The 24,172-nt window shown below is 40.9% G+C and overlaps 1 protein-coding gene across 1 annotated transcript in view; it reads right to left on the reverse strand.

The window, feature by feature from the left end:
- atp10a (ATPase phospholipid transporting 10A) overlaps positions 1–24,172 on the reverse strand; it is a 98,817-nt gene that overhangs the window by 22,612 nt on the left and 52,033 nt on the right. The window contains exons 11-15 of the mRNA XM_062998152.1: positions 17,243–17,346; positions 15,118–15,244; positions 14,787–14,971; positions 10,843–11,182; positions 4,452–4,528 (exon numbers count right to left, since the gene is read on the reverse strand). Of these exons, the coding sequence (XP_062854222.1) occupies positions 4,452–4,528; positions 10,843–11,182; positions 14,787–14,971; positions 15,118–15,244; positions 17,243–17,346 (833 nt within the window). The remainder of the gene's footprint in view (positions 1–4,451; positions 4,529–10,842; positions 11,183–14,786; positions 14,972–15,117; positions 15,245–17,242; positions 17,347–24,172) is intronic.

Consider the following 24,172-nt stretch of genomic DNA (forward strand, 5'->3'; position numbering starts at 1 on the left):
CTATACATCCATCTATCACTCTCTCCATCTATCTATACATCCATCTATCTCTCTCTCCATCTATCTATACATCCATCTATCACTCTCTCCATCCATCTATACATCCATCTCTCTCTCTCTATCCATCTATACATCCATCTATCTCTCTCTCCATCCATCTATACATCCATCTATCTATCTCTCTCTCCATCCATCTATCTTCATAAACATCCATCTATACATCCATCTATCTTCATAAAGATCCATCTATCTCTCTCTCCATCCATCTATACATCCATCTATCTCTCTCTCCATCCATCTATACATCCATCTATCTCTCTCTCCATCTATCTATACATCCATCTATCTCTCTCTCCATCCATCTATACATTCATCTATCTCTCTCTCCATCCATCTATCTTCATAAACATCCATCTATACATCCATCTATCTCTCTCTCCATCCATCTATCTTCATAAACATCCATCTATACATCCATCTATCTCTCTACATCCATCTATACATCCATCTATCTCTCTACATCCATCTATCTCTCTACATCCATCTATACATCCATCAATCTTTCTACATCTATCTTTCTACATCTATACATCCATCTCTCTCTACATCCATCTATACATCCATCAATCTCTCTACATCATCTATCTTTCTACAGCTATACATCCATCTCTCTCTACATCCATTTATCTCTCTACATAATCTATCTTTCTACATCTATACATCCATCTCTCTCTACATCCATCAATCTCTCTACATAATCTATCTTTCTACATCTATACATCCATCTCTCTCTACATCCATTTATACATCCATCAATCTCTCTACATCATCTATCTTTCTACGTCTATACATCCATCTCTCTCTACATCCATCTATCTCTCTACATAATCTATCTTTCTACATCTATACATCCATCTCTCTCTACATCCATCTATACATCCATCAATCTCTCTACATCATCTATCTTTCTACGTCTATACATCCATCTCTCTCTACATCCATCTATCTCTCTACATAATCTATCTTTCTACGTCTATACATCCATCTCTCTCTACATCCATCTCTCTCTACATCCATCTATACATCCATCTATCTCTCTACATCCATCTATCTCTCTACATCCATCTATACATCCATCAATCTTTCTACATCTATCTTTCTACATCTATACATCCATCTCTCTCTACATCCATCTATACATCCATCAATCTCTCTACATCATCTATCTTTCTACAGCTATACATCCATCTCTCTCTACATCCATTTATACATCCATCAATCTCTCTAAATCATCTATCTTTCTACGTCTATACATCCATCTCTCTCTACATCCATCTATCTCTCTACATAATCTATCTTTCTACATCTATACATCCATCTCTCTCTACATCCATCTATACATCCATCAATCTCTCTACATAATCTATCTTTCTACATCTATACATCCATCTCTCTCTACATCCATCTCTCTCTACATCCATCTATACATCCATCAATCTCTCTACATCATCTATCTTTCTACATCTATACATCCATCTCTCTCTACATCCATCTATACAGCCATCAATCTCTCTACATCATCTATCTTTCTACATCTATACATCCATCTCTCTCTACATCCATCTATACAGCCATCAATCTCTCTACATCATCTATCTTTCTACATCTATACATCCATCTCTCTCTACATCCATCAATCTCTCCACATAATCTATCTTTCTACATCTATACATCCATCTCTCTCTACATCCATCTATACATCCATCTATCTCTCTACATACATCTATACATCCATCAATCTCTCTACATCCCTCTATACACCCACCTATCTGTGTGTGGGCCTGGTCTCCATTTAGCAGTTAGGTATGAGTGAGTTTGGTGTCCTATTCCGGCATCTTGTGTAAATGATTTGTTATACAAGCTGGTGAAGATGGTAATTCTCCCGGTTTTGAGTGCGAGAGGGGACATAGAGACCCACCAAAAGCAACACGTCATAAATTATTCAGTGAGGGAAACGCAAAATATTGTGAATCCATTTCTAAATTGAACCTGGTATCTCTTACACTTTATTCTCCGAATGGATGGGAGGTTTTATTGCAATATAAGCGCTAAAGGGGGCAGTGACAATCTGAAGCTGAAAACACAGGTGTTCTGAAGGATTACGTGCAGAACGGATTAATAGGAAAAGCTTGGCGATCATGTACACTGGGCCCAGTTAGAGAAGCAGGGAGTTAAGTGCACCTTGGCATGCTGAAAGCTCCACAAGAGCCAATGGCATCACATTAATTATTTCATATAAAAAAATCTCGAGACTTAATCAGGCCAGGGTCATTTTTAAGTGGCCTTGGACAGTGTTTAGCAGATGTGCTCAGTGTGAAGCCCCACTTCCTGCCTCACCTTCAGTTTAATTAGAGCACTTCATCATTAGTTTGAACGTTTGCTTTAATGTCTGAGACATGGTCCTTGGCACAGGATAACGGCTGGTGTAGAGGTGGCAGCAGGAGCATCAGTTAGGCCTGGCCTGCTTCCAAGAGTCGGGTTCGTTTTCAAATGTTCAGCCCAGAACAAATGATAAATCTTGTAAGGCTAGAATATGTTGTACATCAAGGTCGCACTGAACGTGCACGCCAAATTGTGGGACAATTACACTACACCTACCCTGGCTGAGAGGGACCACAGACTAGACCTACCCTGGCTGAGAGGGACCACAGACTAGACCTACCCTGGCTGAGAGAGACCACAGACTAGACCTACCCTGGCTGAGAGGGACCACAGACTAGACCTACCCTGGCTGAGAGGGACCACAGACTAGACCTACCCTGGCTGAGAGGGACCACAGACTAGCACGTGCCTCCTTAGACATGTGTAAAGCCATCAGACGCATCTTTAAACAGACTACAGCAGGATCATGCTATGCACTGTGTATTCTTCCACCACTCAAACCATCACCTCAACCTGACAACAGAAGTCACTACTGCAGCAGCAAATCATTGAATCCTTAACTCTCCTGTCTTCCCTCGGACAGGATCAATTGTCTATTAACCACACAATCAGGCCGTCCCTGCTGGGAGGGCATTTTCACACCTATAGCTTTGCTTGCTCTGGCCCCAAACAGTTGAGTTTATTAACTATGGTTATATGGTTTCTTTTCGCACAAAGAAAAATCCAAATGCACCAAAATGCACGTGAGAATGTTTACTTCTCTCATTGGGCAGACGAGTCTAAGGTGGAGGCAAGAAAGTAAAAACATTAAAAAGTTCCTGTGTTTTGGATTAGTGCATTTTTTTTAGTGCATTTTCTCAATTTTTCTCCCCATTTTCAGCAAATCCAATTTTTACCTGATTGCGTTATGCCTCCTCTCTACTCTCTCTCTGCTGATCCCTGCCTCTGACTGAGGAGAGCAAGCTGACATGCGTCCCCGCCGACACATGAGCAGTACCCGACTGCATCTTTTCACCTGCACGAGGCGAGTTCTCATGCCAATCAGCATTGTGCATGGTGAGCCACACCCTGATCAGCATTATTCCCCAACTCAGACGCCATTAATCAGCCAGCAGGGGTCGTAATTGCATCAGTTATGAGGTCCCTATCCGGCTCCCTATTTGGATGAACAACAGCCAAACGTTGTTCATATAGCCGCCCAGCCCAGCCTGATGGCAGAGCTGAGATTTAATACAATGTATTAGAAATCCCAGCTCTGGTGTGCTAGCGTATTTTACCGCTGCGCCTCCTGAGTGGCCAGATTAGTGCAACATAGAGCAGCAGCAGATATAGCTTTTGTTTATAGCTGTGGTAATTATCTTGGCAACATACCAGGCTAACTTACATCAGCAGAGGGTCGAATTCACTTTGAAAGCCTTCTGACGACTAAGCAGAAGGTCCAACAACAACTTATTTGGCTTGGATTGAGACCAGACCGTGTTTTCTCCCCAAATTAGAGTTTGTTTGGGGTGGACTGAGACCAACTCCACTCAAGGGTCTCATGAGGTTTTTAATTGGTCTGTACATAAATGCAATTTACCCAAACAAACTGCACCAAGGGGGGAAATTAACCTGAGCCTGATGTAACTGGACTTAAAAGTGGAAATGTGAAAAGATCCTCTTTACAATGATGACCTAGCATATTATACTGTATGCACTAACTTAACCTATCAAAAGATATCCTGCTTATTTACTTATAAATGACAAATTATTACTTCAACAACATTTAGATCGCAACATGCAAACTCCACACAGAAAGGACCAGGACCGCTCCACCTGGAAATCAAACCCAGGACGTTCTTGGCGACAGTGCTACCCACCGAGCCACCTCTACTATTTAAATCCCTTTAAATCCTTAAATACTACATGTTAAATGGCAAAATGTTTAATCAGGTATATACACAAGCATTAGAATTAACTGTTAAGGAAATCATTCATTTAGTGCACTGTATTCTCTTCATTCTCATTACCTGCATGCCCTCCTGCCCAGAGATGCCCACTCCAACGTCTGCCACCTGGATCATACTGACATCATTAGCCCCATCACCTAGATATTAATAAGAGACAGCATGAGAGAGCAAGAGAGAGAAGAAAAATCAGAACACCACCACATTGTACAACAAAAAGCCATGAGAAAGATGACAGGCAGAGACAGAGAGATGTTTAAGAACAATAACACCTTTATGTGTCATATATACAGATTTACAGATGTACAGTACAACAAAATTCTTTTTTCACATATCCCAGCATGTTTGGAAGCTGGGGTCAGAGCGAGGGTCAGCCATTGTACAGTGCCTCTGGAGCAGGGAGGGTTAACCTAAGGGCCTTGCTCAAGGGCTGAACTCCTAACCTTTTATGCCTAGTTCACACTACACGATTTTTGCCCTGATTTTCACTCGACGACTGGTCGGCGCTAGATTTGCCGGCTCAGGAGCAACTCGGTGTTCGCTCGGCGATCGAAACTCGGCTCTCTATCGCTGTGTGAGAACTAGGGCTGGGCAATATATCGAGATTTTATAAAATATCGATATATTTTCATACGCGATATAAGATAAGACAATATCGCATATATCGATTATAGATGTTGCGTTCCAGTTAGATCCGACAGTTCGTCTTTCTCTTCTCCCAGTTTGTCTCTGCACATGTTCTCCTGCCCCGCCTCTCTCCCTCACTGAACACAACTCGCCCCGCCTCTCTCCCCACCGCCAATTCTTTCTGCCGTCAGAACACACTTCTGTAAGTAAAACTCCCATGATAGCATGAAGACGGTGGAGGAGCTGCTTAGTAAAAAGAATAATAATGGCTCAATTATTTGGAGATGGTTCGGATTCAAAGTATCAGATGAGCAGCGGAATAATGTATTCTGTAGAGAACGCCAAAAACAAGTCCAGACAAAAGGTTCCAGCTCCGTGTACCTTTGGTCATTCGTTTTTCACTTCAAATCCCAAAGTAGAAAAACAAGAAAACGAGTCGTTATTCGTTTTAAAAACCAATATAAATATACAAGCGCATGCACGCGCTGACATGCACGTGTTTACCTTATATATAAACAGTGTATGCACGTGTTGAGAAAGTAATAATAACGTAACGGTGCATCTCCTGTTGTTCTGACTTGTGTGTTTGTATATGTGATGTGCATGTATTTGCTCTATCTGTAAAAATCTAACATGATGGGGAGTGACTTCTGCACTGGATGTTGTACATGGTTGTGATCAGATAAATTCTAATATCTTCGCTACACACTCGCTCCCTGCGCCCCATAGTGCACTTAACATTCTTAAAGTGCCAGACAATATATTTGTAATTCACATTACACAACAGGCGAGACGTTAGAAAACAACAAACTTTTTCTTAGAATAGCTCTTTTTTCTTTTTTTTTTAAAGGAAAAATAGTTCCTGTGTGAAGCTTCCCCAGCATGAATATTAATAAAAGTGCCTGTAAAAATTTTTGGTATTTAGTATTTGGAACATGTAGCTTTGTCTCAGAAGTGTCTTGTTGTTATTACCTTATGGGATGAAAAAATATCGAGATATATATCGTATATCGCCATTCAGATAAAATATATCGAGATATAATTTTTGATCCATATCGCCCAGCCCTAGTGAGAACTACTCAACAACTCGATCCGACCGGCTCACCGAGCGTCAACCGAAGCAAGATTTCTAGCATGTCAGATATATGGATCTGAGTTCCCCGACTGGCAATGAGTGCTATGTTGAACAGCCAATGAAAACGCAAGATACTGTGTTTGGGGAAACGCAGGGGAGAAGTTGTAAAAAGGTGGGACAGGGGCGTAATATAGTTTATATCAGCCCTCCGTACACAGTGCCTGTCAAGTGTGTGAACTCGACTCGTGCAGGTGAAAAATGCACTATCTGTACTGACTGTGCGTACTGGAGGGGGCGCATGTCAGTTGAGAGGTGTCCTCAGTCAGCGGTGAAGGGTCGAATCAGTATAGAGGACACAATCAGGGTAATTGGACACGACTAGACTGGGGGATAAATATTGGGGGATAAATATTGGGGGGAAAAAAGAGGGAAAAGAGATCCAGTTGTGTAGTGTGAACTGTACAGCGACCTTGGACGACTTGATAGCCCAAAGCCCTACCTACTAGGCTACCACTGTTGAGGCAGTAACAGAAGGCAGGAGAAAAAAAATATATATATAAACAATAAACATAAGCACATTACACATAACCAAGAAATCAATAAAATAAAGCCCAAGATTTAAAAAAACTCCTGATGTTAGCACACCGGTAGAATGCAAACACTGAAATATGTCATTTACACCCACAGTCTTCTACAGCACAGTAAGAAAGCTCTTTGGTATCCTAAAATCTCAAGACAGAACAATAATGTGCTTTTAGAAAGAAAGAATTGACCAATATAGCCAAAATAAATGAAATACTCAGGTGTCCACACATTCCTGGTCATTCTGTCACGAATCAGAGTTCTTTCACAAATATTCTGCTCAAAAATATTCTCACAGGAACTTAGACTACAAACTTTTGGTGTAGAATGTTTTATAATGTTAACTTGTTCTATTAGTAATTATGATTGATGAAAACAGGTGAATCATTTGTGTTTATAAATATTGGGTTAGTTTGACTAGTCTTTTTATAAAAGCAAACAGAACAGTAGAAATTTCTTCCTGACCTTGGAAAAATGCCAAACAGCCATTGCACACCAATCAGAGTCAAAAACAGAACAAAAAACAGAACCAGGGCTTTCTGAATAGCAACCTTTTAGCTATGATAGTGTAAAGCTTGCTTGACTGTGGACAGTGTTACATAATAACATGTTAGAGCAACTCCTGGTACACCATTTCTGTTGTTTTTGAAGGTTTTTTTTTTAGACCAATAGAGCTCGCATTTCTTTTTTTACCCCCTTAACCTTGATAAGACAACTGTTCTACATTTTTTAAATAGATTAAATTAAACTAGCCCTATTAACAGGGGTTATATGAGTTATAGGTAATCATGAACACTTACCAAGAATTGTAAGGTCATGCAAAGTTTATATAACCACCTGGTTTAGGAATATGATGTTTAGGAAGCTTGTGGTCAGCTGTCTGCATTCTTTTGGGCGATATGCGTGTTCTTTTTTAAATCCTTAAATTGTACAGGGTTTATGCACTAGTGGAATGGCAACCATTACTCCCATCACTACCCTAACTCCCACTGATCACAGTCAAAAACAGAACCGGGTGTTTTTTTTTTTTTTTTAAACATCAGTCTTTTAGTTATAGTGATGTAGAGCTTGCTTGACTGTGTACAGTGTTACTCATGTTACTCATGTTACACCCCCCCCCCCCCCCCCCATTGATCTTGATAACAGACAACTGGTGCACATTTTTTTAATAGATGTAATTAAACTAGCCATATTAATATGGGAACCCCAACTAGCTATACTTAATCTATTACTGACAAAGAATTATAGAGCCAAGCCAAGTTCATAAGAACTTTATCCACATATTAATGCCCATAGTTTTGGAATAGGCTGTCCAAGAAACTTGTGGTCAGCTGTCCACATTCTTTTGGGTCATATACTGTATTTGTACATTGTTTGTTTTTTAGGATTTTAACGTCATGTTTTACACTTTGGCTACATTCATTAATTTTTTTTTAATGTATTTTCTCCCCTTTTTTTTTTTACCCCCTTTAGTGCATCCAATTGTCCAATTTGCATCGTGCTTCCTCTCTGCCTACGTCGAACCCTGCCCTGACCGAGGAGATTGAAGCTAACCCATGAGCAGCAAGCCGCATGCATTTTTGCCACACATTGATGTGTTGTGCCACCCAGCGTTGCATGCGGAGAGACACACCCTAAGAGCACTCCTTCCTCATCTGTGTAGGCGCCTCTAATCAGCCAGCAGGGGTCGTAATTGCACCGTTCTGACAGAGAGACACCCACATCCGGCTCTTTGTCCCACCCCCAACTGAACAACAGGCCAATCGTTGTTCATATTGCCACTCAGCCTCAAGCCGGTAAGGAGCTGGATTCGATACCATGTATTCGAGATCCAGCTCTGGTTGCAGCGCGTGTCTTTACCGCTGCGCCACCTGAGCGGCTCGGCTACATTCATTAGAGGAACGGTAGTTACTCATTACACAAGATTCATCAGTTCACACAAGGTTATATCGAACACAGTCATGGACAATTTAGTATCTCCAATTTACCTCACTTGCAAGTCTTTGGACTGTGGGAGGAAACCGGAGCACCCGGAGGAAACCCACAAAGACACGGGGAGAACATGCAAACTCCATACAGAAAGGACCTGGACCGCCCCACCTGAGGATCGAACCCAGGACCTTCTTGCTGTGAGGCGACAGCGCTACCCAATTAGCCACCGTTCCACCCCTGTACTTGTTGATAGCATTTGTAGTATGATTTGTTACAGGGTTCGTGCACTATAGGAATGACAACCATTGTTCATAAACTCTGATCCACTGATCCTTGTGCAACCTTTTTATTTTTCAACCTTCCATTATACCTTGTGTCTGATGTTTTAGTGAAACATGGCAGAAGCCCATCAAGAAGGGCAGATTTCATAAAGGTTGATGTCTGTATGTGTCCAGGAAGTAAGACACCAGAAGATATAATTGAGAATCCATGCCAAACCCCTACCTCAGCCTGTGGATTTGGAGGATAACAAGAGTAACCTAAACTCAATTGAGGCACTGATGAGAAAAACAAAACAACCATTGTTTCAATCAACCTATTCAATTCGTCAATTTTGAAGTCCTGGCCAAACCACAGTCTCTGGGTAATGCATTGTACAATGCATTATTGGTTTTGGACGAGAAACACAGTGGTCGTCTTTGGTCTCTGAGCCTTGAGTGATTTGATACACCACACAGTGTTAATTTACATTCAAGAAATAAAAATCACATAAGAGAGTACATCCAAGTCCTTGTTAATTGTTTATGCCTGATTTATAAGACCAGAGAGGACAGTTTCAGCTTCTGTCTGCCTGTACTAATCTTCCTTAATAACCGCTTTAATATTACAGCACAAACGCATGTCATTTCCTCAATCAAGACATCAAAAACCTTATCAACAAGAACACAAAGATAGAAGAGAAAACATAACCACAGGGACATCATCATCATCATCATTCCAATCACCCCCCTCTTGCACCTGTACCTCACTTCCGTCTTTCTCTCTCAAGCTAATAAGGCAGAGTGCTTCAGGAGCTTGTAAAATGAGGCATTGAGCAGCAAGGCCAGCACACAAACAGGACGGCAGATTAATGCTGAACTGTTCACTTGTGGTAAATCACTAAAAGTTGAAAAGCACTAATCTTGACCACATCCTAAAAAATTTAATATTCACATGAAACAAAAAAAAAAGGTCAATACAGAAACAATGCAGCCTTCATTTCAAATCAGATCTGGGTTTGTGGTTTAGAATGAACCAAACAGACGCTCTCCACAAAGCAGACAAACCACATACACTGATCAGCTATAACATTAAGCAAGCACTGTCCATTTTATCAGCTCCACTTACTTCTACAATTACCAACTGTAGTCCATCTGTTTCTCTGCATGCTTCGTTAGCCCCCTTTCATGCTGTTCGTCAATGCTCAGGACTCTCTCAGGACCACTACAGAGCAGGTATTATTTAGGTGGTGGATCATTCTCAGTACTGCAGTGACACTGACATAGTGGTGGTGTGTTAGTGTGTGTTATGCTGGTATGAGTGGATCAGACAAAGCAGCGCTGCTGGAGTTTTTAAACACCTCACTGTCACTGCTGGACTGAGAAAAGTCCACCAACCAAAAACATCCAGCCAACAGAGCCCCATGGGCAGTGTCCTGTGACCACTGATGAAGGTCTAGAAGATGACCAACTCAAACAGCAGCAATAGATGAGCGATCTCTGACTTTACATCTACAAGGTGCACCAACTAGGTAGGAGTGTCTAATAGAGTGGACAGTGAGTGGACACGGTATTTAAAAGCTCCAGCAGCACTGCTGTGTCTGATCCACTCATATTGGCACAACACACACTAACACACCACCACCACCACCACCGTCAGTGTCAGTGTCACTGCAGTGCTGAGAATGATCCACCACCCAAATAATACCTGCTCTGTGTGGTGGTCCTGTGGGGGTCCTGACCATTGAAGAACCGGGTGAAAGCAGGCTAAAAAAGTATGTAGAGAAACAGATGGACTACAGTCAGTAATTGTAGAACTGAACTAGAAGTGCTTCTATATGGTAAGTGGAGCTGATGAAATGGACAGAGTGTAGAAACAAAGAGGTGGTTTTAATGTTATGGCTGATCGGTGTATATGGACATCATAAACTCCAAAGCATGTTGCTAACATGGAAGAAAAGAAAAAAAAGATAGTGCCTACCTATGGCCAAGGTCATGACCTTGAGCTTGTTCCGCACCAGTTTGACCACCATGCTCTTCTGCAGTGGTGTGGAGCGACAGCACAGCACTGATCTACAGCTCCGGGCGACGGCCAGGAACTTGTCCTCCAGACTCTTATCCAGCGCGTACGCCAGAGTGCGCCCATCGATCACCAGACCGAGCCGATGCACCAGGAAAGGACCGGAGGTGGACGAGGAGGCCGGGGACGGGAACTGGATTGTAGTGTATTCCTGCGGGAAGGTCCGGTCCGCCGATGAGGTGCAGAGGAATTTAGCCTGGATGTAGTGGAGGCTTTCATCCAGTAAGACAGCACAGGCCTCCTGAGGAAAAATGCAGATTAGATGAGTCAGAGAGATCAGAGTAATTGAACCGAATTGCATAAGCTTTATTTATCCTTAAGGGAGCAATTGGGTCCTCACATACTGACCATTATCATCAACGCAGCGGAAAAAGACAAAACAAAAGCAGCGTGAATAAAGTGTGGAAAGTGCTGCAATAAAAAAATCAAGTAAATAAAGAAAATAATAATGGACTTTGCTAAATTAAACCTCTAGGCACTATGCAACGTTCAGTGGTGATAACCTAAAGACGGTGGGGTAGCGTAGTGGGTAGAACTGTGGGTTACCAATTTAGAGGTTGTGGATTCAAATTCCGGCTCCAGAAGTGTTGTACAATGGCTGACCCTGCGCTCTGAGCCCAACTTTCAAATAAGCTGGGATAGGGGTGGGCGATATGGCCCTAAAATAATATCACGATATTTCAGGTTATTTTTGCGATAACGATATTTTTGGCGATATAACAAAACACTGAAAAATATTTTATTTATTTCGAGAAAACACTATTGCAAAAATTTTTTTTTATTTAGAATTAATATAAGTTAACACATTGTAAAAAAAATGTAGGAAGTATGTAAGAATTACACACACTTTTCTTTTTTTTGTCTTTCCAGTAAAAACAATGTAACATAATGTAATGGCGAAGTCAGACAATTTCCATAAGGGTGGCCAGACTGAGACCATTGCTCACACAGGGGTCGCACAGAAACTGATACCTTTTTTTTTATGTGGTCACTCACTCATTTACCTATACAGGCAGTGAGTGCCATGTAGAATTACATCACGAAGACCCACATAATAATAATAAGCTTTTTTCTCATTCTATTTTCCCTGACAAGTAAAAAAAAAAAAAAATATAGCAACCTTAACATTATGAGAAAGAATTTCAAAGATATTCCTTTGCAATACTGTATCATTTGGCTGCCAACTTGTGTGTAATGATGACACTCAATTGAACCCCAGAACATGCTAGTGTGAATGCATGGAAAAATAATTTTCTTTCAACAATATGATCCAGACTGACCAACACTATTAAGCCAAATCAGCATTGAAAATTTACTTTACTTTTAATATCCTTCTACGATGCTGGAGCTTTTTAAAACGGAATGTTTTCTTTTAAATAGAAGTGTTATTTAACTGCTATTAAATTGTTTGGCGGATAACCGCCCAACCTGGCAACACTGGAACGCGCAGAGCCCGGTGGGCCTTTACTCGTAGCGCGCCACAATTACTACTAAGTACAGTAGTAGTATTAGTACTAAGTAATAGTAGTACTACATCTGTGTTGGTAGTGGACATTAATGTTGAGAGTATTCCTGCACTGTTTGGTGAAGGTGCGCTGTTGCTGGCAAAGCAGTGGTTGGGATTTGGGTTGCCAAAGATTAATTTATGGTGGACTTGGAGTTTTTGGAACGAGCTCCTCCATTCCGCCATACTCGTTACTGTACCCAAATGACCCACGTAACGAACGTACGCCATTTGCGTAGCTGTGTGACGTCATTACGTAAAGTACGCAGAATATCGCTTTTATTACGATATGGTACTTTTTGTATCGTTTGAAAAATTATACCGGTATTATCGTGAACAATACGATATAGCACACCCCTAAGCTGGGATATACAAATGAAGCATTCTATTGTGCTGAAAAAGTATATACAATGAATTAAGGCATTCCATCTGCATCTACATTTATTATTATTATTATTATTAACAACACTTAGCAAACGTTTGGTGCAACAGGTCAGAATAAGGTTGTCATCACTGGAATGTGACTAAATATCCTCATGATTTTCAATACAGACCACACACCACTTGCTGCCTAATATATCCCACCCACTAACATGTGCCGTGATGAAAAGATGATCAGTGTAATTCACTTCACCGGTCAGTGGTCATAATGTTATGCCTAGTTATGTCTGTTTTTCCCACGAGTAAAACTACCACAAGCTTCCAAACCTAGATCATTGTGCTACACCAGTACACGCCTATTTGAAAACCAATGCAACCACTTTAAGCTTCCCACCCTGATGTTACACAAGAAAAACCACCTGCAGAGACCTGATGTGTTTCCAGTACAGACAGGAAGGAAGGGCGGACCATCATAAGACCATATTTCATTTGAGTTCGGGGTTCAGTTAAAGGGAAACTTCCACTTTCAACATGAACAAAAAAGAAAAAAAGAAAAAAAAAAAAGATAAAAGACTTTCAGGATGCAACAAAGCAGACGTCTTGTTCTGATCACGGCTGGTCACATGACACTCGCAGTAGCATATTTGTTGCATGAAAGCCTCAAACAGCTGGTTTAATTCTGACCAAAATAAAAGCATAATCTCCATGTATTTTGTTTACTGGATGTTAAAAGGAACAGGATATGAGGAAATGAAAAAGTCCACGAGTCACCGAGAAGAACTTTTCCTTTCTTACTTTGTTTAATTTCGTCTCCGTTAATGAAGACCAGAAAGTGACCACTTTGAATGGGTCAGTATATTTTCCACTATCCAGATAACAACATATTGCACTACAGGTATACTGGCCAGATGTATTTGGACCACCTGTCTATTTAGTGGGTTCTAGTATCCCTACCACACCTACTGCAACAAGGACAGTTATGAAATTGCTATAAAAAAAGGTAAAATGGGACAAAAAGAGTGAAAGATGAGACTCTGCAGAACAATGAAGGAACTGGAAAAGAATTCAGATGTAAACATTCGTCTCTCCAAACAAAAATATGTCCAGACTATGCTCCTCTATGTGGTTCTTTATAGATATGAAAGCTTAATAATAATAATAATAATAATAATGCAGAAAGGAAGATTCTCAATGCCTTCTGAACTGTGGTGCTAGCAAAGACATTTGAGAGTACCTTGAATGGCAAAGAAGACAAATAAATTGATCCTTGACCCTGCGCCACTCGAGCACCCTTGAATTGAAATTAGTGAGGAAGCCTTGATATGCACTTATAAATAAAATAGAAACGACTCCACAAGGCAGCTGGAGAGCAAAACTCAAAACAAGTGCTTTATTTACTTTATTTACTTCCATTGCATATTATAACTGGTAAAGTTAGTCTCCATTATTATAATGTTTTAAAGTTCTACATTGTGACAGTAACTGATCTGTAAAGAAAGAGTCATAACATTTTGGATCATATAACCTAAATCTAAAGTTGACCAGCTAATTAATGTAATTCAATCAAGCCCAGTATGTTGAATCTTGGTCAGGATCACAACAGAAACGGTTACATCAGAAAACACTGGCAAAATAAACAACTATTGTGTGACTGCAAATCCTGTATGGCTCAACCAGCTGGCAAAGGGGAGTGAGATAATTGGGTTATTAGAGTACCTTTAAAAAGTAAAAAAAAATAAAAAATAAAATAATAAAGTCAGCATAGTATTCAAGACCTTGGTATAGATGAAAGCACGACATCCAAAAATACTGGGATACATTTCTACATTTACTTTTGTGTTTGTTTTTGACCAGCGCTCCATTTGCTTATCTTTACATTTGTGCTCTCTTTATCACACACACAATCAAGTTTAAAATCGACCAAAGAACTAAGTTGGTCCAAAAAAGATCCGGTTCAAACCTGCGAGTCAGCGTTGAGCGTGATGATCTCCTCCTCTGGATCCAGCAGCTTGCAAGCATAGGCGATGTTGATGGCTGTCTCCTGTTTATCCCCCGTCAGCACCCAAATCTGCAGCCCTGCTTTCCTCAGAGCAGCGATGGTCTCGGGTACGCCGTCCTGCAGCCTGTCCTCGATACCAGTCGCACCTAAGTGTACACAAACATGACTGAGCAAATACATACCCTTCCACATCACATCACATCACTGAGACGTGTCTAGTGTCCCGACATATTTCACAGCTTGTGAGAAGTTTCTCTAGTTATTACTAGAGTTCAGATTAATGATCTCATACCTAACAAATGGAGGTCGGTTTCCAGTCGCAGCGCAGACTCAAACAGCAGCTCTTCTCGTCTTTGGATAGCCGTTTCTGCCTCTAGGTGACGCTGTAGCCAACACGCGTACTCTTCCTTACTGAGGACCTGAATTAGAAATTAATTGGAGAGCTGATTACCAAAACAAACCTCGGGTTGTGATAGCCTTCCCGAGATGTGTCTAAAAACAATCTAAAACAAACCTACAGAAAGCATCAATCTTTTATGTGCTTTATTACCTTATTTTTGCTCTCAAAAAAATCCATTGCATATTACTCGAGAGTATGTAAAATTAGTCTGCATTATTATAATTGACAGTCTTTATAAAAAAAAAGTTTCACAGTTCTATATTGCAACAGTAACTGACCTCATATAATCTAAATCTAAACACTGGTGCAAGGCAGGAATACCCTGGACGAGGCACCAATCCATCTCAGGGTCTCAGACACACTCACTCGCTCACTGTCTTAACCACTTATCCAATTAGGGTCGCGGGGGGGGCGCTGGAGCATATCTCAGCTTTTCAATGGGCGCAAGGCAAACAGTAACACCCTGGACGGGGCGCCAGTCCATCGCAGGGCAGGTACACATACACAAACACACCCATTCACCTATAGGGCAATTCAGTGTCTCCAATTAACCTGACTGCATGTTTTTGGACTGTGAGAGGAAACCGGAGCTCCCGGAGGAAACCCACGCAGACACGGGGAGAACATGCAAACTCTACACAGAAAAGATCCGGACCGCCCGGGCCTGGGAATCATACCCAGGACCTTCTTGCTGTGAGGCGACAGTGCTACCCCACTGAGCCACCGTGCCGCCCGGTAATACATTACACTCTAGTCTAGGCCTGGCTTTGGCACTAAGCAGACACAGGTGGCCACTCCTGCCATTTTATCAATGTGCCAACACGAGAAGCTAAAAAACACAGAGAGAGTAGCATGGATCTCTGTTTATGCTGAGACTGCTAGTTAGAATCAGTCGCTCATGGGTATTAAAAAAGTTGTCATGTGATCGCCTGATAGCACCTCTGGGCATTCGAACCTTAAATCCCAGCAGTAGTGGGCGAGCGTAATTTAGTGCCCTTACACATGTTTGTCTCTATGAGCATTATAGTCCATTCATTGCTGGACCTACCCTGGTCTGTGAGGCTACCTTGAAATGATCAGAGATAAGACATCTATCAAGAACTTCCTAATGACTAGTTGTACATGGGTCACTGTTTGTTTGTTTGTTTGTTGTTTAATGCCATGTTTACACATTGGTCATTCTCATGGCAAGATAGGTACCTAGATTTTGTACAGGTTATTTATTCATGTTCTTTGTCTAGTGTCCTTTCTGTGTTTAGTTCTAGATGTGCATTATCAGTCTTGTATTTTTAGTCTTTGTCATTCTATGTTATATTTTGTGGACTTTGTCAATAAATGTTTAATGGTTATTTGTGTATCACAGTGGTCACATATCGGTGGGCGTTCGCCCTTCACCAGGTGTGTATGTGTTAGGCAAGGGTGCCCAATACGACATCTTGTATATGTCGTCTGTTCCAATCTCTTTCCAGTCAGTAGTTTTGGTTGTGTTTGAATGTTGGGGTGGATTGTTGTAGAGTTTGTATTGTTTTTGCTTTAACATGGGTCACTGAACTTACTACCCACAATACACAAAAGATCATGATTAGCGCAAACCAAGTTTGCCTCACATTCTGGCAGTGGGGGTGTTACATTTTTATATAAAGTGCTTTGTTCATAAGGTGTTGGAATTATGTGGTCTGTTATATCCTCTCGAGAGCTCGGGAGGTTCGATGCCTCTTCAAGCAGCCAATTACTTTACATAAACAAGGCAAAGTGTGGACAAAATGCATGCTAAATAGCACCAGCTGGTCCACTGGATCATGTGAAATGTTGAAGAAGAAAAAAAACTTCTCACATTATATGGCATAAACGGTGTAGAAACGGAGCTTCAGCATTATAGCATTCAAAAGTGAGAAAGAAGAGGAATGATAACCACTGAGTCACAGATCCTACAGTAAACAAGTCCCATGTGACCATCTGTGCAGGACATACTGCAAAACTAACATGGTTCTGCTGGAGAAGAGAAATGGACACTTACCTTTTTGGCAATACACAGAGTTCTGAGTCCATCTGCAGCATAGAGGTTCAGATAGTTCTGGGTTTTATACAGAATCTTTGTTTGTCGTTTGCCTTTGGAATCATCTGCGGAAATAAAAAGGCACAAATTATGAAGATTTACCCATAATTCTCAGCCTGTTTTTGCACAGAAGAAATGAGCACTGTTTGCTGAATTACTAGTACATATTACTGATGACGAACTGGCTGTTCTGTGACACATGCAGACTCGGGCTGAACAATTTTCACCCAGACAAGAAGCTAAACTGGCACTGCCAACAGCCCTGGCTCAGCCATTCGGGCGTAATAGAAGATGGCCAATAGGTCCGACAGGTAAGCCGTGTAAACAGGTTCAGCCAGAGGGTTCGTGCCCCCTTCACGATTAAATACATTATCGCTTCCTGGCACGAAAACCACAACACAGCGCTGCGATCGCTCAACATGGTCAAAGATCTGCCAAGCGAAGTGGGCGAAAGTGCCAAATTCTGCTTTTCCACCCTGTGATTCATCAGCAGGCTGTGTAACGACAGCTTGCCAACGACTTGCTTTTTTTTTCCGCAGTGAGGAGACTCATTCACTCGGCTGCCCCTTCACCACCTGCTTCCCACAGCAAAACGACAGAAGGCGACTTTGTTTCGGGACATTTTACATATTACTGAGACGGGACACGGTGGAAGAAAGACAAGCCTACTTATTCTAAATACAGCCAATTAGAGGGGCCGTCAGGTTCATGTACACATTAAAATGCAGAATTAACTACCTTAATGCTGGAAAATACATCACAAAAAATGTAAATAAATTATAAATATATAAAGAATAGTACACAGAATGAAAAGACATACACCAATCAGCCAAAACATTAAAACCACGTCCTTGTTTCTACACTCACTATCCATTTTATCAGCTCCACTTACCATATAGAAGCACTTTGTAGTTCTACAATTACTGACTGTAGTCCATCTGTTTCCCTACATACTTTTTACCCTGTTCTTCAATGGTCAGGACCCCCACAGGACAACCACAGAGCAGGTATTATTTGGGTGGTGGATCATTCTCAGCACTGCAGTGACAATGACATGGTGATGGTGTGTTAGTGTGTGTTGTGCTGGTATGAGTGGATCAGACACAGCAGTGCTGCTGGAGTTTTTAAACACCGTGTCCACTCACTGTCCACTCTACATTTAGGAATAGACCTTACACTCTTCAGTTGTACAATCATTTAGCAAAGCCAAAGTCAAAAGTCAAATTAATTTGTTTAGCACTTTTTACAAGACATTGTCTCACAACAATTTTACAGCATCCAGAACCTAAAAGACAAGAACTACCTGTTGAGCAAACCGAGGGCATTAGCGGCATGGAAAAACCCCCTTATTAACAAGAAAGAAACCAGACTCAACAGGGATCTCCATCCTTCTTGAGTGGCCTGAAGGCTAATTTTCAACTCACTTGGGGAATTAAAACCTGAGAAAGAAAATTTCAGAGCTAATTCTAGGTACCTCGTAGAGTCTCTTTATAAAGAAGTGAGAATCACAGTAGATACTGATACGTGATAGAAAATTACACAGATAAGACGGGAGGTTACCCAACACTGCTTTGTAAATAAAACATACCAGTGCTGCTGCCTCCCGAGGCTTAATGAAGGCCAAGAAACCAGATCAGAAAGTACACAGTGATGTGTATGGTACAGAGAGCTGGTTATGAACCACCGTTTCTGTTCGTAGGAAGCGCGTTTATTTGTTTAGTACACCAGCGCATAACACCGTTCTCCTTTAGAATTACAGTCGCTTTTGTCCGAACGAAGCGCGTTTGTGTTGTTTGGTTGGTGGTTTTTGTATTCCAGCTCATCATCGCCTGTTTCATCCGGAATTAAAGCCGTTCTTCTGTGACTACCAGCAGAAGCGCCGGTGAATCCAACATTAACATCATCTCCAACTCATCTTGTAAAGCTAAGTATATTACTTTGCTACTATGGCCCCAGCAGGAGCTTTGTATCCATGTTCCGAGTGTAATATGTTCAGTTATTCCTTCTCCGTGTTTAGTGATAACTTTACATGTGATAAGTGTAGATTAGTTGTTAGTCTGACGGAGAAGATCTCAGTGTTAGAAGGGCGCATTCGGGCTTTAGAACAGACTACTACTAGTGAGTGCTTAGATTCAGCTGTAGCAGTCCCGAATGGCAGCAGTTCAGGTGTAGAACCCCAGACTCCGGCATTAGAGCCCTCACAGCGGGGCGACTGGGTGACGTCTCGGCGACATAGTCGTAGGGAAAAGCACCGACCATCTCAGTTGCACGTGTCCAACAGGTTTTCCCCACTCAGTGAGCCACCCGCTGAGCAGCCTGTTAATGTAAGTGCTCTGGTTATAGGAGATTCTCAGCTCCGACACGTGCGTATTGCAACCCCCATAGAGACACCAGCAACCATAGTCACTTGTATTCCGGGGGCCAGGGCGCCTGACATCAGAGCAAATCTAAAAGTGCTGGCTAATGCTAATCGTAGATTTTCGAAGATTGTTATCCACGTCGGCACTAATGATGTTCGTTTACGGCAGTCTGAGGTTACTAAGAGTAATGTTAAAGAGGTGTGTGAGTTAGCTAGGTCGATGTCTGAGGCAGTAGTGTGCTCTGGCCCCTTACCGATTCGACCCAGTGGCGAAACCTACAGCAGGTTGTTGTCGCTGAACCGCTGGATGTCTAAATGGTGCTCAGAAAACTGCATTGATTTTGTAGATAACTGGTCCACCTTTGAGGGAAGGCCTGGTCTTTTGAAGCGGGATGGTGTCCACCCCACGTGGGAGGGTGCTGCTCGCATTTCTTGCAGCGTAGGTGACAGGCTTTACCACCGCGTTAGTGTAGCGGCAGATAGTGTTAAATGACTATCCAGAGCCAAGACCAGGCAGCAGACTAACAGGCCTAACCGACTGTCTGCGAGTCGCCATCGGACGTCACCTGGAATCCTTAGGTCACAAACCATTGAGACTGTGTCTGTTTACCGTGGCAGGTGTAAGCCAAAACAAAATCAAAAAGTATGTCATAATAACTTAATTAAAATTAATCTAAATGAGCATCATGAAAACCCTAGTAAAGTTAAACTAAAGTTAGGACTTCTAAACATCAGGTCACTTGCATGCAAAACAGTAATTGTAAATGAAATAATTACAGATAATTGTCTTAGTGCCCTGTGTTTAACCGAGACCTGGGCTAGACCTGATGAGTATCTAGGTTTAAATAAAGCATCTCCTCCGGGTTACAGTTATGAACATAAGCCACGTCTTAGCGGTCGTGGTGGAGGAATAGCCGCAATTTATGATAAAGACAGGTCTTACTGTAAAATCATCTCCCATAACAAACTCGTTTGAAGTTCTTATCTCTGACATAACCAATAAATGTTCATCTGATAAAAATAGTATGTTTAAGCTGGTTACTGTTTATCGACCCCCTGGTCCTTACTCAGAATTTCTTAACGAATTTGCCGATTTTCTTTCTAAATTAGTTTTATCAACTAAGAAAGCTTTAATTGTTGGTGACTTTAATATTCATTATGAGGATAAGTGTAATCCACTCAAAATTGCGTTTGACTCTATTTTAGAATCCTTAGGCATCACCCAAAATGTAACAGGACCCACTCACCGCTGTAAACATACCTTAGATTTAATACTTACTTATGGTATAAACATAGACAACCTGGAAATTATACCACAGAATGACTTAATCTCTGATCACTCTCTACTAATTTATGAAGTGTCCCTGTCCAATAATATACAGCAACCAAATCGTTTTAAATGTAAGCGCACTATTACATCTGCAACTGCAGCAGCGTTCATAAACTGCCTACCAGAATTACCAAATATATCAGCATCAGAACCTAAAGAACTAGATCAGGCAACTCAAAACCTAGAGACCGTACTGCGCACAACCTTAGATAACGTAGCCCCACTCAAAACTAAACTGATTAGGGAGAAAAAACTTGCTCCTTGGTACAATGACCACACATGCGCACTTAAACAAGCAGCACGGAAATTAGAACGCAAGTGGCGTCACACTACACTAGAAGTGTATAAGATTGCTTGGAAAGATGCTCTAACTGAGTATAAACATGCACTTATAAAAGCTAAATCTTTATATTATTCATCCCTAATAGAGAAAAATAAAAACAATCCCAGATTCCTTTTTGAGACAGTGTCCAAATTAACTAAAAACGTTAATGAAACTGAATCTAATATACCGCCTGACTGTACCAGCGATGATTTTTTAAAATTCTTTAATGACAAGATAGAAAAAATACGACTTCAGAGTCAGAGTGTGTCACTTGCCAATGTTAAGTATGGACTCACTCCGAGCAGCATTGGTGATAACAGTGGTGATAATAGTAACGAGTTAATCCAACTAAATTCCTTTAATCCAATCTCCCAAAATGAACTAACTGTGTTGATTAAATCATCGAAGTCATCATCGTGTATACTCGATCCTGTTCCAACTCGTTTACTTAAAGATTTACTCCCAGCTATTGTAGAGCCCCTGCTTACATTAATCAATGCATCCCTTAGCCTTGGATATGTACCTAAATTGTTTAAAAGTGCTGTTATTAAACCCCTGATTAAAAAACCTAATCTTGATCCACATGTACTAGCTAATTATAGGCCAATTTCAAACCTTCCTTTTGTCTCAAAGATATTAGAAAAAGTCGTTTCCAAACAGTTATGTTCTTATTTGAATGAAAATTGTATTCATGAAAAATTTCAATCAGGATTTAGACCCAATCATAGTACCGAAACCGCATTAATTAGAGTAGTTAACGAGTTGTTAATGTCTTCTGATAATGGATGTGTCTCTTTTCTTGTTCTATTAGATCTTAGTGCAGCGTTTGATACGGTCGATCATAACATTTTACTGGAGAGGCTAGAAAATACAGTAGGTGTTAAAGGACTCGCACTCTCTTGGTTTAAATCATATCTGACTGACCGCTCTCAATTCGTTTATGTAAATAATAAATGCTCGGAAACTACAAAAGTAAAGTATGGTGTTCCACAGGGGTCGGTACTGGGACCGCTATTATTTACACTCTATATGCTTCCACTAGGTGAAATTATTCATAAACATGGCATAAACTTTCACTGCTATGCAGATGACACACAGCTGTATATATCAGCCAAACCAAATGATACTGACACAATCAGTAAGATAGAAGATTGTGTAAACGACATAAAAAACTGGATGTCGTGTAACTTTCTTTTACTTAATTCAGATAAAACAGAGGTTTTACTTGTTGGCTCTAAAGCTGCAAGAGACAAATTGTCTAACCTGGTGCTAAACTTAAACACGTTCTCTGTTACTCCCAGCCCAGATGTAAAAAACTTAGGTGTCACAATAGATTCAGATCTCTCATTTGATACACACGTTAATAATATTACTAGAGTTGCTTTCTATCATTTGCGTAACATTTCTAAAATAAGAAATATACTATCTGTTAATGACGCCGAAAAACTGATCCATGCGTTTATAACTTCTCGGTTAGATTATTGTAATGCTCTTCTAACTGGATGCTCTGGTAGATCCTTAAACAAACTCCAGTTAGTTCAAAATGCAGCAGCTCGAGTGCTAACTAGAACTAAAAAATTTGACCATATTACTCCTGTTCTATCATCTCTACACTGGCTGCCAGTTAAATTTCGCATTGATTACAAAATACTTTTACTAACTTATAAAGCGCTACATGGTCTGGCTCCACAGTATCTGAGTGAGCTTATTAATTACTACAACCCAGCACGTCCACTTCGTTCACAAGATGCAGGGTTACTTATAGTTCCTAAAATTAAAAAGATCACGGCTGGTGGAAGAGCGTTTTCCTACAAAGCTCCACAACTCTGGAATAATCTTCCTGCCTCTATTCGGGATTCGGACACAGTCTCAATGTTTAAGTCTAGACTGAAAACATATTTATTTTCTCAGGCTTTTGATTAGTATAGACAAAGGCGCAGAGCTTGGGGGTTCTTGGTCATAGAAACTTGTGGTGATCAGGGATGTTGGGTTGCTGTCGTTCTGCCTCTCTTGTCCGATCACTCAGGTTTGGTGACGGTGGGGAGATGGGCGCTGATGTCCTGTGAAAACCTTCATGACCTTGTTACCTGCTTGCTCTCCCTTTTAGTTATGCTGTAATAATTAGGGCTGCCGGAGTCTAAAACTCTCTGTAAAACTGTTTGTCAACTAGCATTGTACATTATTAACTACATTCTCTGTTGTTTTACCCCGAGGGCATTCTGATGGAAACCTGTTTACCCGCCGAGGTTAAGGATTGAAGTCGAGACTGCCGGGACAACGATGCTGCTCCTGTCAGATGTGACTGGTCTGGAGTAATTGCAACGACAAGAAATCACTACAGACTTTATTGAAGACTAGAGTGGATAACAACTCTATTATTATTTAATTGTTTATTTATCTATTTATTACCAGTTATGACTTTTAGATCATTTAATTCTGTGTTTGTATGATTTGTGTAAATCGTGTATTTATTTAAAGTATCCTCCAGGCCACCCATGAAGGATGGGCCCTGCTGAGTCTGGTTCCTCTCAAGGTTTCTTCCTGTAATTTTCAGGGAGTTTTTCCTTGCCACAGTCGCCCTCGGCTTGCTCAACAGGGGTTTTTGTATCTGTTGGTCCTGGATTTTGTAAAGTTGCTTTGAGACAATGTCTATTGTAAAAAGCGCTATATAAATAAAGTTGACTTGACTTGACTTGACTTGATTCACAGGATCTAAGCAGCGGATTATAGAGAAAACAGCATGAATGTAAATAATATCCCCCATAATCTAAAACACCAAAAATTGTAGCCTGTATGAGTGTTTTAGAGCAGCTAAGCTCAAAGAGATACTGTTATAATAATATAAACCCATCATTAATCTTTAAATACTTCACTAGG

The sequence above is a fragment of the Trichomycterus rosablanca genome, chromosome 6 (genome assembly GCF_030014385.1).
Source record: "Trichomycterus rosablanca isolate fTriRos1 chromosome 6, fTriRos1.hap1, whole genome shotgun sequence".
NCBI lineage: Eukaryota > Metazoa > Chordata > Actinopteri > Siluriformes > Trichomycteridae > Trichomycterus > Trichomycterus rosablanca.